The sequence below is a fragment of the Geotrypetes seraphini genome, chromosome 9 (assembly GCF_902459505.1).
Source record: "Geotrypetes seraphini chromosome 9, aGeoSer1.1, whole genome shotgun sequence".
Classification (NCBI taxonomy): domain Eukaryota; kingdom Metazoa; phylum Chordata; class Amphibia; order Gymnophiona; family Dermophiidae; genus Geotrypetes; species Geotrypetes seraphini.
Window position 1 is genome coordinate 174,503,394 of NC_047092.1, and position 16,876 is coordinate 174,520,269.

Consider the following 16,876-nt stretch of genomic DNA (forward strand, 5'->3'; position numbering starts at 1 on the left):
TACGAAAGGAACCTCTCTGTCGACCCTTAGGTCTAGACGAAGAGAAGGCACCATACGCGGAACCAAAGAACGGTTTCCCAGACCTATATCTCCTCACCTCTCTGAAACGAGGTCTAGATGACGAGGACTTCAAAGGGGGCCTAGGCCTATCTTCCGGTAACCGCTGGGTTTTGGTATCTCCAAAATCCTTTACCAATCTATCTAAATCTTCCCCAAACAATAAACCCCCTTTAAAAGGGAGTTTCACAAGACGAAGCTTAGAAGCCGCATCTGCCGCCCAATGTCGAAGCCATAAAGACCTGCGAGAGACAACTGAAAGCGACATTTGTTTCGCCGAAGCGCGAATAATATCATATAAGGAATCCGCTAAATAAGCCAAACCCGATTCCAAATCAGCCAGTTCCGAAGGAACAGAACCCCCGGACTCCATCAAATTATCCGCCATCACTTGAGACCACTGCAGACAGGCTCTTGCGCATAAGAGCTGCAGATTGCGGCCTGCAAAGTCACTGCAGCAACCTCAAAAGATAACTTCAGAGAAGATTCAACCTTCCTATCCTGGGCATCCTTTAATGTAACCCCCCCCTCTACAGGCAAGGTCGTCCGTTTGGTAACCGCGGCTACCAGTGCATCCACCTTAGGCAATTTAAATTTCTCAAGTTCGTATGGGTCCACCGGATACAAAAGCCGCATGGCCTTTGCTACCCGTAACCCGGCATCCGGCGTATCCCATTGAGCCGAGATCAGCTCCTGCATGGCTTCATGCACCGGAAAAGCCTTCGGTGGCCTACGGGTACCTGCCATAAGAGGGTTACCTGAAACTTTCGAATCCACCTGAGAAATGTTTAAACCCAGTAAAGCTTTTGAAATTAAGGAGGAAAGTTCTTCCCGATGGAAAAGACGGAGCGCGGAAGGGTCATCCACTTCCCTATACTGGGGATCCTCCTCTTCCCACTCCTCTACCTCACCTTCCTCCAACAACTCCGGAAGGGAAAAAGGGGAAACAACCATAGGCTCGTCCGCGGACGCGAGCCTGCGCTTTTTAAATATTGGCGATTTCACAGGAGAACCATCTCCCTTCGCCGTCTCCCCAGCATCCCCTTTCAGGGGAACAGCAGGGGGCACAGAAAGCACCGGCAAGTTCACCGAGACCGGAGGAGCAGGCTGACTGCACTGAAGCATGAAAGCCTTATGCATCAACATAATAAACTCCGGGGTGAACGAGCCCAGGCCAACCGCGGAAGCACCCCCCTGTTCGGCGCCGGAGAGCAGAGCCCCCGCGCCCTCCCGCACTTCCAACTCCCCACCCCCTGCCGACCCCCCCTCGGCCGTGGCAGCACCACGCCGTGAGGCCGAGCCGACCGCGAGGGGCGGGGACGCCGAGCGCGCTTCACGGACGCGGGAACTGGCCCCCTCGCACGCCTGCAAGAAAGGATCCTCCGCTGGTGCGTCTAAGCACCCCGCTGAGCACAATCCCGCCGGTGTTCGACGCTTCACACAGCGTGAACACCGCTGACGAGCCTCTTCTGCCATCACCACGCCGCCCCTCCCAACCGGACCGGCACTCGAGGCGGCACAAAAACAAAATAAATGCAAACAGAAGGCAAGTACTCACCACGCTCTCAGCCCGCCCCCCTTCAGTCAGGATAAAGCTGGTAATTAACTGAAAGCTACCTCACCAGGGCACAGCTCAGCACAGGCAGAAGCGTTTTTTTTTTGTTTTTTTTTAACTGGAATGAAGAAACCAACGCTGAGAGCAGGCAAAATCCCTCAATCACTCGGAGGGGAGGGTGGAGAAGGGACCTGGGAGGGCCCAGGTGTAACTCCTAAAGCCGGCACCAATCAGCCAGGCACCCCTATCCAACTGAAGAGCCAAAGGCTCAACAGAGGAGACTAAAAGATCACCAATCCACCAGGCACCGTTAGAATCCAGGAGCTAGAGAGATAGCTCCACCACCGCTGGGAGATAGAGCAAAACTGATTCAACAGGAGGAACACCAGGCTATAAGGCCAACTGGAAATCAGTTCTCTATCTCCACATGCTGGTCGATGTGAGCTATATCCCACTGGTCTCTGGATTCATCTGCTGCTTTGCAAAGGAAACACAGATATAGATCAATACGAAGTATATACACACACAGATAGACATGTACACAGATATAGATATACACAAATATAGATAGATATACAAACACACACCTCAACTTGAATAACAGCAACATAAATCTCTTCCCTATCAGGCACATTGTGCATTGTGACATAATACAAAACTTAAAAAAAAAAATCTTAACATAGATCTAGCAAACCTACCATACAACAGTAGCACTAATTCCTATAATTCAAGCAACATGAACCCTACCTAGGCAGCACTAGGTAGCACTACAAATATAACATGGGGCACTGGACCACCAACATACCTACTATTAGTAAAACAAAACAAGTGAATGTTACAGACTTCTACATATAAACTAAATGCACAGAATACCATGCCTCGGTCACACACAGAACACAAGCTCAAACTCTCACCAAATAATGAATAAGGTACCATATTGGAAAAATAAATAAGATAAAAATTGACCTGGGAAAACAGTTGTCAAACTGGGCATATTCCACAACACAGGAGAAATAAAAACAGAAATGCATTTCCTCTGATACTGAACAAAATACAAAGACATTCGTGATGCACATTTCCTTAGGATAATTTATTCCACTTAATACATTTAAATAAAACATTTATATCTTTGTCTGCATATCTTAATTTCACAAGCATGCTGGTCCAAATTTCTCTTTTCTGCTTTCCTGTCCATTTTCTGCTCTTTTCTAGTGAGTACTGTCCAATTGTCCTATCTTCTTCCATTCCCTCACTACATGCCTCTAACATATTTCCTGTTTCTTTTCGGTCTGTCCACTCAATCACCCTCCCATATTTCAGTTTTCCATTTATATTTTTCTTACCTATCAACTTTCCATCTCCACCCCCTAGAGCTCTCATTTCTCTTGTCTCATTCATTCCTAGTCTCTGATTCCCTTCTTCAATGGCAGTGGGCATACTACCTACCCTTTTGCAGCAGGGTCACAGTTGTTTTCGCTGAGTGATCTTCATTCGTCTGCTGGTGTTAGGAGGTATGCTGAGGTGGAGGGCAGCAACAGGGAGATATTCGGCTTGGTGAGAGCTGAGCACTGTGAAGGACTCGGAGGGTGTGCGCTGATGGAAGAGATGGGACGGTGCAGTCTTTCTGCTCTCTGCTTTTTACTCTTCTGCTCTGTAGTGGCCTGTTTTGGTACTGTATTAGCACCGCTGGCCTCTCCCTCTGACAGGGTTGCGGCGGAGACTGACGATGAAGATCAGCCAGCACCTGCGGCAGATGGAGCCAGAGATGAGGGTAATGGAGGCCCACAGCCAATGCAGTATACAGCTGGTGAATCAGCCCTGTTGGGAGCAGCTGTCTGTTGGGCCCTGAGCCGGAAGCTATTTTGGTGCAAATTCCTCACACGCTACCAGAAATCCTGGGCCTGCTGTGCACCTTTCTTCTGTCCGTTGGGAGCTGGAGACGGTTTGCTGGAGATTGTGAGATTTGGCATCTGTAGATCTTTTGTGGCCAGCCTGCTTCCTCATCTTCGATATTAGATCTGGACCGTCCTGCTTGCCTGAAGGATGGTTATCGCTCCACATGGCCTGAACTAGTGATTTTATTTTCTAATTGACTGGAATTACATTTGATTTTTCTCATGCTTATTATATTGTGCTGATTTATGCTGAAACCTGTATTATTCTTTCTTATGTTGCCTCATTAAATCTTTTCCCTCAATTATTTCTTTTTTTTTTCATTATATTTACCTTCTCTCCTGTAATATATGATTCATACCATTTATTCTTAGGCACTTTAGCTTAAATTGTGAGCCCAATTCTGGGACAGACGGTGATTTTATGTTCCTTACTCTTTTAACCAAAAGGTTCTATTGATTTCTATTGTTAAAGTGTTCTTTTTCTTGCGGTACTTACATTTCTGTAACCGCATCGAACCGAAAGGCATTTTGCAGTAAAGTACTCCCCCGATATTCGTGGGGGTTCCGTTCCAGGAACCCCCGCGAATATCGAAAAACTGCGAATACGGTTTTTCATTTGGGGAGGCAGGAGAGGGCAGCTGGAATGCCGGCGAGTGAAGGAAATCACTCGCAGTATGCTCTGACTGCCTTTTCCTATACTAAAGTCGGGCCTCACCAATCAGGAGCTGCTTTGACACGCAGCTCCTAATTGGTGAGGTCCGATTTTAGTACAGGAAGAGGCGGTCAGAGCATACCGCAAGTGATTTCCTTCACTCGCCAGCAATCCAGCTGCCCTCCTCCTGCTTCCCCTTCGCGGTTGGAAAATACCGCGAATAACCGGGACCGCAAACTGAGAATTCATGGGGTGAACACTGTATACAAATAAAGTTTTATGTTATGCTATGTTCTTTCACCTATTCCCAATTACTACACTTCTACTCTCTGAATTCACCATCCTCCTCTCACTTATCTCCTTGATAACCCCAAGACCTCTCCCTTCTCTATCTCCCTACATTGTTGTAGCTCAGCATCTTATTTATTAATTTTCTATACCGTTCTCCCAGAGGAGCTCAGAATGGTTTACATGAATTTATTCAGGTACTCAAGCATTTTTCCCTGTCTGTCCTGGTGGACTCACAATCTAGTGTATCTGGGGGGTAAGTGACTTGCCCAGGGTCACAAGGAGCAGCGTGGGTTTGAACCCACAATCTCAGGGTGCTGAGACTGTAGCTTTAAACACTGACACACTCTCACTGTCTGTTTTTCTTCCTCTCCACCCCTAAGGGCCAGCTCCCTATCCATGCTCCCTTACCCTCCACTCCTGTCCTAAATTAAAATTTCAGCAGGCCACATTACCTTTAATGTCATGTCATCTGAGCAGGATGCCAGAAGATTACCAGTTGGATCCCATTTGATTGCATTTACTTCATTCTAAAATTTAGCAAAAATAATTAATGAACATTAAATATTAATTGGCAAGCTAAAGGTAGATTTATCCAATTATCCATACATGTAATAGAAGATTAGGTTTTCACCTTCGATAATCTTCTTTCTGTTAGTTCCTTTCTAGATTCATTACGTTAGGTGTTCAATCCCTTCCCACAATCCAGGAGATGCAGAAATCCTAACACTTTTCTGAGCATATGCTCCTCCCACCTTAGAGAGACAGTTAGAGACCCCTGAAGTTCAGCCTCAAAGCCAAACAAAATAACTGAACAAATCCATGACAAGGAAAGGGGTACTGGGGAAGCACCCCAGCAACATAACCACTTTCTGAACTGGTCTGCTCTGCAAAACATGAAAATAAGCAATAAACTGGTTAAAGGCAATACAGAAAAACATTGAAGAACAATGTAGAACTAAATGTGCAACAAGCACCCACATGAAATAGCCTTCAGCAATATGCATACTACAGAAGAGCAAACTCCCCAAATGATCCATCCATCTACTGGCTGGAAGATCTTGAAGCCTGTAAGGAGAATAACAGAGGCAGAAAAACAGATAATTCAGAACAACTGAGCTTACACAGAGGGTGGGCCGTACTGAATCCTTCAGGGACTAACAGAAAGAAGATTATCAAGGTGAAAACCTAATCTTCCATTCTGTTACATCCCATCTGGATTTATTACACTAAGTGATGTACCAAAGCAATGCCAGTGTCTAGGGAGAGTCATAAGAGCTTGCCTGCAACACCAAGGTCACAAAAGCGGCATTAGAGCAAGCCGCCACATCCATCTGGTAAAACCGGGTAAAGAGATGAAGACCAAGTAGCCGCACTGCAAATTTCATCTGGATGAATCACACGAGACTCTGCCCACAAAGCAGCAAGTGGGCCTTAAGGGAAACTGGCGGCTGCTTACCACTGGTGATATAAGATGTGAAAATGGCCATATGAATCCATCGAGCGATCGAGGTCTTAGATGCCGGTCGACCACATTGAGGCAGAGAAGTCAGGACAAAGATGATCAGACAGCCGAACATCATTAGACTCGGAGAGAGCTCCTAGGAAAAAGACTTGGGAGTACTTGTAGACAAGTCAATGAAACCGTCTGTGCAATGTGCGGCGGCGGCAAAAAGGGCAAACAGAATGCTAGGAATGATTAAGAAGGGGATCACAAATAGATCTGAAAAGGTTATCATGCAGTTATACCAGGCCATGGTACGCCTCCATCTGAAATACTGCATCCAACTGGTCACCGTACGTGAAAAAGGATATAGTAATACTCAAAAGGGTCCAGAGAAGAGCGACAAAAAAGGTTAAGGGACTGGGGGAGTTGCCATACAACGAGAGGCTAGAGATACTGGGCTTGTTCTCCTTTGAAAAGAGAAGACTGAGAGGGGACATGATTGAAACATTCAAGATATTGAAGGGAATTGACTTAGTAGAGAAAGAGAGATTGTTCACCCTCTCCAAGGTGAAGAGAACAAGAGGGCACTCACTAAAGTTGGAAGGAAAAAGATTCTGTACAAACGTAAGGAAGTTCTTCTTCACCCAGAGAGTGGTAGAAATCTGGAACGCTCTTCCGGAGGCTGCTATAGAGGAAAGCACCCTTCAGGGATTCATGATAAGGTTGGATAAGTTCCTATTGGAACAGAGCATACGCAAGTAAGGCTAGACTCAAATAGGGCACTGGTCTTTGACCTAAGGGCCGCCACGTGAGCGGACTGCTGGGCACGATGGACCACTGGTCTGATCCAGCAGCAGCAAATCTTATGTTCTTTCCAAATAGTGGAGCAAGACTCTCTTGACGTCCAGTTTGTGCAAGATCTGATCCTTTCGTTCGGAGCCTGTGGAATGAAACGCAGGCAAATTAACCTCCAGGTTGACATGGAAGGTGGAGAACACCTTTGGTAGAAAGCTTGAAGCTCCAAAATACGCCATGCCAAGATAATGGCGACCAGAAATACAGTCTTGATCATCAGATCCAAAAAAGTAGCATCCTTTAATGGCTCGAATTGGGTTTCCACAAGACCCTGTGGCACATGTTAAGATTACATGAAGGGAAAGGATGACATAAGGAAGACTGCAAAAGAAGCCCCCCCCCTACCCCCTCAGAAACCGGGTAACATCTGGATAAGCAGTAAGCGAACCAGAACTTCTACATGCCCTGAAGCACAAAAGACCAGCTACTTGAATTTTAAGGGATGCCACCACTAAACCCTTATCTATACCTGCCTGAAGAAAAACTAGGACCAGCGAACAGGAGCCCACTTAGGCTCCATGAGTTCCTTAGAACATCACTGTTGGAAAATCTTTCAGGTTTTGGCATAAGAAGCCATAATTGAGAGTTTCTTGGACTTCAAAAGCATTGAGATGATCACATCTGAATAGCTGCTCCTCATCAAGGCTAAGCACTCAAAATTCATACCGTAAGACCAAAGCGCTGTGGGTTCTCCATGGGCACCAGACCCTGACTGAGAAGGGATGAAGAGGGAGTTTGAGCTTGCTGTCCCGCTGAAGACAAATGAGATCTGCATACCATAGGTGACAAGACCAGTCCGGAGCAACCAGAATCATGGGGTTAGGATGCGTGCTATCCAGCGGATAACCCAACAACTGGAGGTCACGGAAGGAACACAAAGGAGCTCGTGAGCCAGCCAGGACTGAACCAAGGCATCCAGCCCTAAGCTTCCACGATCTGTCTTTCAACTGAAGAAGTATCTGACCTTCGAGTTCTCTGCTGAAGCCTTAAAGTCCATCTGGGGCTGACCCCCAGTGCTGTACGATCAAACGGAACGCTTTCCGCGAGAGGGACCTTTCTCCCATGTCCAGGACCTGTCAATTAAGAAAGTCTGCCTGTACGTTGTTGAAGCCGGCCACGTGCACCACCTGGAGAGACAGAAGATGTAACTGCACCCAGCAAAACAACATGTGAGATTCCAAGCCCATGGGAGCGCTTCTTCTGCCTCGATGATTTACATACACTACCATCGTGAACACTTGCACCGCTTACCCTTTCAGAGTGGGCTGGAGAACGAGTAACGCCCCAACGAATCACCCAAAGCACCAGACAACTGATCAACCAATGCTTCTGATGAGGAGTCTACTGCCCCTGAATAGAGTGGTCTCCACAGTGAGCATACCAGCCCGATAGACTGGCATCCATCATAAGATTTATCCACTTTGAGATCCGAAGATGCTTGCCCTGGTGGAGAGCATTCCCCTGAAGCCACTCGCACAGACTGTTGCACACTGTTTCTGTCCAGGGGAGCAGCATCTGAAGGGGATGGCATTGCATAGACCATCGAGAGGAGGGACTCCTGTAGAGGGCACTTGTACACTTTGGCTTAGAGGACCGCCTAAAAGAAAGCTGCCATGGTCCCCAACACCTGCAGATAATGCCAGGCTGTGGAAGCTGGAAGGTCCAGATCTCTGATCTGCTGCTGACATTTCTGTCTGTGTGGCTTAGGAAGAAACACAAGACCCTACCAGGTGTCGAAGAGAAGGCCCAGATACTCCAAGGTCTGTGATGATGTCAACTGGCTTTTCTTGAAGTTCACAATTTAACCCAAGCCCTAAAGCAGAGATACCTCTGTCTCCCACAGCATATAGAGACCTAAGTGAAGGAAAAATCTCAGATGCACCACTTCAAGGATCATAAATAATTCTCCTCTACTTGTAATTGTGGTAATAGGTCTCTTTCATCGATCTGAAAAGGCTGAAAAAGGTACCGGCTTGATACTACTTTTTTTAATTTATTAATTCGTTTAAAATATTTTACAAAACACCAGTCACATTCAATTTTTAGAGACTACCACTTCAAAAACTCAAAATTGTGGTTGTAATCTAAAGTCCTATCAGAAAAAGCATTAAGCCACTTATCTTAATTTTAAGCGGCACAAACTGCACTCTCAGGACTGCCCGCACTTGTTATCTTATCTAAGGGTCCTGTTTCGCTGCTTAATAGTCGGCTTCATCAGGATTCAAAACAGGTTCCTGAATTGATATGTAGTCTCTTTACACCTCCTGATGGGGATCTTTTGTATTTAGTGGGTTGACACACATGATTTTCCACTTTTTTGTTTCATACCTCTGTCTCCACCACATGTTCACACTTCTGTTGAGACAGAGCTCGGATCAACCAGTCGTCCAAGGATTGACATGGACACCCTGCCTGCACAGAAAAGCCGCTGCAACTACTATCATCTTGGTGAAAGTGTGAGGAGATGTTGCGAGATCAAAGGAAAGAGCCGCAAATGAAATGTTGTTGCAGAATCCTGCGATGCTCTGGAAATATTGGAATATGGAGGTAGGCCTCTGTGAGATCCAAGGATGCTAGAAACTCCCCAGGAAAGACAGCAGCAATGACTGTGCATTTGGCTTCCATTCAGAAATGAGGAATCCACAGGAAGCGACTGACTGACTGACTTGAGATCTAGAATGGACTTCCAGTCCTCTGAGCCTTTCTTTGGCACGAAGTATAAGGAGTATCTGACAAAGTCTGATTCGTGTTCTGGAACAGCTGGAAGCTCAGCTGTCCAAGAGACAATGCAGGGTAGCTCAGATCTTTGATTCCCTTTCTGGATGACCCACTGGAAAGTCCAGCAACAATTCTGGGAGCAGGAAAAAGAAATCTATCTTGTGCCCCTTCCAAATGATGTCTTAACACTCACTGATCTAAGGATATTGGCGTCAACTACTGGTAAAACTGAGCAGTCCCCGATATGAGGAAGCCCCGCCTGACTTCTGGCATTAATGGGGCTTTATAGGAGTAGTAGCTTTCCAGGATCCAGATGCCAGAGGACATCTAGAATTGGAATTGTTGTAATGGGGATGGTATCCCTGGGAATATCTCTGGGAGGATGAGCACAAGGATCCCTGACAAATTCAACAGGAGGGATAAAAATTAATACTCCCAAAGTCCGGCAAGACTTGTTCACAGGAAGAGACTTAGAGCAGTGACCAGCAACAATGGCCATGAGGTCATCAAGACCTTAGCCAAATAGAAGCTGACCATTGAAAGATAGTCTTCTTAAAGTGGCCTTGGAGGCAGTGTCCCCAGCCAAATGACACATCCAAAGGAGTCCGGTGTGCAGACATCACATAAGCTGAGACCTTACTAAGAACTCGAATGAGATCATAAGGGTGTCCGCCACATAATCCATACTGTCTATCACTAGCTGGGGTCAGGCATCCACGTCCGCAGAGGGCATACCGCACAATCTCATGTGACAGGCATGCGCCGCAAAAGAGGCTGCAGCTGCTGCCTTGATACTGAAGAGGCCACATCAAAAAGCTTTTTTATATAACATTCACTCCATCACTAGGGAAGGCTGTGTGTCGGGTAACCTGCACCATGGTGGAATCAACCTTAGGTTGCTCAAAAAGCTCCTGAAAATCAGGAGCCAAGGGATAAAGCTTTGTCAGAGCTTTAGAGAGCCAGAAAGACATTTCTGGTTTATCCCATTGTTCTATAACCAGACCAAGAAGCTGAAGATAGGATGAAAAAGGACAGCACATTAGAACGGTCCATAATTGAACACCGAGATGCGGAAGGTGGAGATTCCAATTTGAGGTCTTTCAAATCCTCAGCAATAAAATATTGGACAGTGCCATGTTTAAAAGGTCCGCGGATGGAGGGGTTATCATCTAAATCCGGACTCTCTGGGCAACCCTGCTGACTAATCCCAGCAAGGGTATCAGTCAGATCCAAAACAGAAGGAGTTTCGGGAGACACAAGAGGCATAGTATCTGCATGGTAACCAATGCAATCGAGCTCTGCCATATTCGAAAAAGAGGGCTCCTGAAAAGGGAGTTCTGCCACTGGTACAACCATCGTAGATGAAACCGACAAGCTCGCAGGATGTGTCAAAAGAGCTAGGTCCAAAGAATACACTTTCCAGAGGAGCCTAATAAAATCCAGTGAAAATTCACACCTCCTGTCCATTGGAGGGGCTTGCTTAGGTGTCCGCACAGCGCCAAAAGAGTCCCCAGACTCGTTACACCAGTGTTTGGCATCAGACTCCAGAACAGTCTCTAGGCGGAATTTTTTCCTGAAATCGCGAACCCAGGCCGGCTCCCCAGCACTTGAGGAGCCAAAGGAGGTGACGCCCGAAGCTTCTGCCCACTTCCACAGCATGCTGTGGCACACGATACACGGTCGCTGATCCGGCACCAATTTGGCACAATCAATGCACAATCAAAGCCCAAAGTCATAATGCCATTGTACAGATCTATGGTGAGACCTCATCTGGTATATTGTGTACAATTCTGGAGGCCACATTACCAAAAAGATGTGCTGAGAGCTGAATTGGTTCAGCGAATGGCCACCAAGATAGTCTCAGGACTCAAGGGTCTCCTGTATGAGGAAAGGCTGAGTAAATTGCAGCTATACTCACTCGAGGAATGTAAAGAGAGGGGAGACATGATTGAGACGTTCAAATACATCACGGGCCTTATCGAGGTGGAAGATGATATCTTTTTTTTAAAGGACCCATGGCCACAAGAGGGCATCCGCTGAAAATCAGGGGCGGGAAATTTCATGGCGACACCAGGAAGTATTTCTTCACCGAAAGGATGGTTGATCATTGGAATGATTTTCAACTGCAGGTAATTGAGGCCAGCAGCGTGCCAGATTTTAAGAGAAAATGGGTTAGGTATGTGGGATCTCTTAGGGGAAGAAGTTAGGGTGGTGGGTCATTAGAGTGGGCAGACTTGATGGGCCTTGGCCCTTTTCTGCCGTCATTTTCTATGCTTCTATTTGATAGATTAGGGGCTGGGAAGTCCATCCCAAATGATTTTTAATCAAGTTGAGGGGTTTTGAGGCAGAAATAAAACTTTGAAGAAAAGATTTTTAAAAATCAAAGATGGCTTTTGCCAGTGAATTCATGCCAAAAACCGAAAATAAAAAGTAGCAATTTGGAGTTTGGGGAGGTGGGAGACTTGAACCCTACCCTCAGAAACTCTCAAAAATAAGTTTTAGAGAGTTTCACAGACCAACCCCCAAAGTTCCCATAGAAAATAATGGAGGTGTAATTTCACTCTGTGAAGTGCCTGCTTGTCAGCTCTTTTCACTGCAGCTGAATGGAGAAAAAAAGATTTTCTGCCTCAGAACAGTTCCAAAATGAAGATCTTCGGACTACCAGTCGGATGGACACCAACTGTAACTTCCGCCTCCACGGATCCTGTCCACTTAACCGGGGGTGGGAAACACAGCCCTGAAGCCCAGAGGAGTTTTACTCAGAGGACACATACAGCCTGTACTTAAACCCATGACAAGGTCAGAGGGCAAGCAAGCTTCTAAGGAAATGGACCCCAAGTGCAGGAAAGGTGGCACACAGCAGGCTGGCTCCATAGACCCACCGAAGTTTCTCATTGAAGCAGCAGTCTGATGCTGCAAGACTGTGGGCTCCTTTTACAAAGCCGCACTAGGGCCTTAATGTGCGGAATAGCATGTGCTAAATTGCCCCGCGCACTAGCCGCTACCACCTCCTTTTGAGCAGGTGGTAGATTTTCGGCTAGCAAGCGCTAATTCGGTGCATGCGTTAAAAACGCTAGTGCACTTTTGTAAAAGGAGCCCTGTGTCTTTTCCTCCAACAGAGGACCACCACAAAGGTGTCTCAAGGAACTCAAGCCACCGAATAAGATGAACTTTAAGCGAAAAAAATAAGAAAAAGATCCAAAAGACTTCTGCACAATTGCTTGCAGAAACTGAAAACTACAGGGGGCTCTAATTCTCTCTCTAAGGTGGAAGGAGCACATACTCCAAAAAGTATTAGGATTTCTGCAACTCCCGGATTGCAGGAAGGGATTGAACACCAAGCGTACTGAATCCGGAAGGGATGTAACAACATGCATTATTAATTAAGTCACATCTTTTACAAATAATTATTCTGCAATACTGTATATGAAAAAAAACAAAAAATCCAAAAACACCACACACAGGAAAATGTTTCCCCTCTTTTCTATTCCCACGTCTAAGGCAGATTACATAATTAACATAAAAAATATTTTTAAAAAATATAAGTGTACATGATTTGATATTTAGGTATTATGAAACAATCCTTACTGTATGCCCCTGGAATGTTTTAATGGGCCTATCTTGTCCCAGTTTACAAACATGAATACACATGTCTGTACTGCAGGAGGCAAATGTGTTATTACTCTGCCAATCCACATCTAATGCCGGTGCTACAAAAAAACACAAGTAGAAAAACCAAACTTGTAAATGATCCTTTTAACAGATTTAAGATTTCTTTGTAAGCTTCCAATGTAAGATGTTGACGGAATGTTGTGTTAAATTAACTGTAAACTCTAAAAAGTCTGGCAAGTTAAAATGCTGAATTTTTTTAGAATGAGAATAGATTATAGTTAATTTTAATCAAATGTAAACTATGAACTGAGCATCAATTTATACCCTCCTAGACTTACACCAAAAGAACTAAATATCTCCATTTAAGACTTATTTATTGCCACAAATAGTTAAAACAAATAAAAACCAGTAACGCCCACATTAAAAAATTCACAATATTATGAATCTAATATCTATGAATGTTATACTTACATGGAAGGATCAATATTTAAATTAGCTGTGCAGGGCAATCCACTGATATGCAGTACTTAACCAGTTAGCGCCAATGAATATCAGCACTGACCGCTAAACTGAAAACAGGCTATTTTATGGGCAATCTGGGGGCAGAGTCATCACTTATGCTATTAAGTACCAATATTCAGCACTTAACCACCTAAGTGGCCAAACTGGACAGCATAAAATACTGCCCTATATTTATGCAATGTTGCTAAGTAAATCACATAAGAGAGCCAGCCATATAAACCGGGATATTCAATGCCAGTGCTCAAATATGACCTAGCACTGAATATCCAGGGATAACCCCAGCAGCGGCCAAAAAATTACTCACTACTGCTGGCTGACTATCTCTACCCCACAAATTATGTGTTATTATATCATTCAAATCTGTATTTTGACTGATCCAACCACACCCCAGATGCAGACAAAAACATGTTGGGTTACTAGTTTTTGTTTAACTATTTATGGCAATAAACCAGTTTTATTATACTGGTGCGATTTTTTGTTTACTGTTTTTTCCCTTTTAGTTATTGAGCTTCTCCTGCCCTAGTCCTTCGTCAGTACTACCTGGTTGGTTTCCATGGTTTGTTTGTTTTTTGTTGTCCAAGTAAGACTTACCAGAATGGAAAGGAAACTGTTGTTTTGCTTCACCAGTATGGGCATCCCAAATAATTGTCGTCTAAGTAAAATTAAAAATAATACAGTACGACGTTACTTTCATTTATATGAACTTATTTCTTCTTTTAAAAATTCTGAAGTGATTTGCATTAAAATATAATCCACACAAAACAATGCCCTCATCTTCTCATCTACCCCCATTCCTATCCCCCCGAACAACTCGCTCCAATATTCCATCATCGACATGACAGTACAAACCAGTACAAAACATATTTCCTTGTAAGTGTGGTCAAATATAATCATGCTTTTTACTAGCTTTAGGAATCTCAAATTCTCCCTTCTTTATCAGTTTTCTCTGGCATAGGGCTCTCCTGTTTTGGTGCCTAAATAAAGAAAGTCCCATGTCCAATTTTAATCCATCAAGTATGCATTACAACCAACAAATTCTTCTGTGCACAGTATAGAGATCTGTGTGACTCACAGCAAACCAAACACTTAGGCCCCATACTACACAGCACCTTAAAGGTCAGTATCATAATCTATACTTGGCTTCTACTGGGAGCTAAAGACCTTTCAGAACAATAGTCTGGTTTATCATGATCTGCAGAATTTGCATTCCATCTGCTTAGCAACCAAATCCACATATAACATTCCCATAGTCCAATCTTGGAAATAAAACATCTGTGCCACAGGCATAAGATTCTCAAAAAGATATAGCTGTGACAAAAAGCACAGTTAGTTACCGTTAACAGGTGTTATCCAGGGACAGCAGGCAGCTATTCTCACAAACCACCCACCTCCCCTGGTTGGCTTCTCTGCTAGCTATCTGAACTGAGGAGACACGCCCTGTGCTGGGCGGGAAGGCACTCGCGCTTGCGCGGTGCGGGCGACTCGAAACTTCTAGTTTCTTCAAGCAAGTCTGCTTGTGAGGCGTCCGTATCGGGGCTCCGTCGGATGAGGTCGCATCAGAGCTCCGTCGGATGACGTCACCCATATGTGAGAATACCTGCCTGCTTGTCCTGGGATAATGTACAATTACATAAACCCACCTGTTGAGACTAGTGCCATCAAGAGCCTTGAATCCTATGATGAAGTTACGATAACTTTCATCCCAAAATTATTTATAATTATAATCCCTAAATCGTAACACTACCCCATCCACTATAACTGAAAACCCAGGCTCTAATTTATTAATCCACAGAATTGGCAACAGTATTACTTCATTTTATAGCATAAAATATGATCTAATCTACAATTTGTGAGACGCTCAATGCAATGTACAATTCAAGTGTTAGGCAAAAGGATAGAAAAATTAAGGGACAAGAGAGAGTAAACTGGAGGAGGAGATGGAGAGGGTGAAGAATCTTCTACTGGGAGGAGTTGTGCTGACATTAAAAGTACAGATTATATTGGATGAGGAAAACATATTTGAGTTGGAACAAGTTACTGATTATCAATGGAGTTTGATGTTTCAAAGAGAAGAGTCTTTACTTTTTAAAAAATCTGAGATAACAGGTTTCCATTTTGATGGTTATCGGGAGGCTGTTCCAGGTCTTTGCGTCGATTTAAATGATAATTGTGTATGCACTTGTACTTAAATTCCTTTAGTAGACAGGAGGATCAGAAGAAGCTTCTCTATGTTTCTGGTAGAATTGGACCAAGAATTGATAAAAAGGTTTATAAGAGGTTCAACTGAGCTTGCATATAAGATATAAGAACATAAGAATAGCCTTACTGGGTCAGACCAATGGTCCAACAAGCCCAGTAGCCCGTTCTCACGGTGGCCAATCCAGGCCACTAGGACCGGGCCAAAACCCAAGGTATAGCAATATTCCATGCTACCGATTCTGTGCAACAGTGGCTTCCCCCGTGTCTTTCTCAATAACAGACTATTTTTCCAGGAACTTGTCCAAATCTTTCTTAAAACCAGCTACGCTATCCGCTCTTGCCACTATGCATGATATTTTGAATTTAATGCGAGCAGGGATTGGCAGCCAGTGAAGTCTGTTGAAATAGGGCGATATGGTGTCAATTTATTTTTCAGTTTGAAGATTAGTCATATTGCTGTGTTTTGAATCAGTTGTTTGTCGAAAAGGGAGGTATTTACACCTGCATAAAGGGAGTTACAGTAGTCCAGTTGAGACAGTACAGTACAAGCATTTGTGTCAGTATTGCAAAGTGATGACTGTGGAAGAAGGGTCTGATCAGTCGGAGCTGTCTTATGCTATAGAAGGGGTTTTTTTGTAAGTTGGAGATCTGGGGTTCGTAGGAGAGGGTTGAGTCCAATATGACCCTGAGTATTTTGGAGCTTTTATCAATTTGGTTTGGTTCCTGAGGGCAGGGTGATTGATATAGGGACTGTTTGTAGGAAATTGTGAAACCACAGTACATTACTTTGGTTTTTGCTGTGTTCAATTTGATCTTTTTGAGCGTGACCCACTTTTATATCTTGTCTTTGCTATTGACAATCCATGGAAATCATATGCTTTAACTAAAACATGTTAAAGAAGTTTACCTTATCAAAATCAATAAATTACTCACCTATAGCAGGTGTTCTCTGAGGACAGCAGGCCAAGTATTCTCACATCTGGGTGACATCATCTGACAGAGCCCAGTGTGGACGCTGCCTAGTGTATACAGCTACTATAAAAGTCTTACAGGAACTTATCACACATGTGCAGGTG

The 16,876-nt window shown here is 44.5% G+C and overlaps 1 protein-coding gene across 7 annotated transcripts in view; it reads right to left on the minus strand.

Annotated features, from left to right (window-relative positions):
• The window catches only part of TBL1XR1 (TBL1X receptor 1), a 226,475-nt gene that overhangs the window by 22,680 nt on the left and 186,919 nt on the right, over positions 1-16,876 (minus strand). For all 7 annotated transcript variants that reach the window (XM_033958026.1, XM_033958028.1, XM_033958031.1 and 4 more), the window contains 3 exons: positions 14,193-14,253; positions 13,056-13,177; positions 4,903-4,977 (listed from right to left, as the gene is read on the minus strand). In XM_033958026.1, coding sequence (XP_033813917.1) covers positions 4,903-4,977; positions 13,056-13,177; positions 14,193-14,253 — 258 coding nt within the window. The remainder of the gene's footprint in view (positions 1-4,902; positions 4,978-13,055; positions 13,178-14,192; positions 14,254-16,876) is intronic.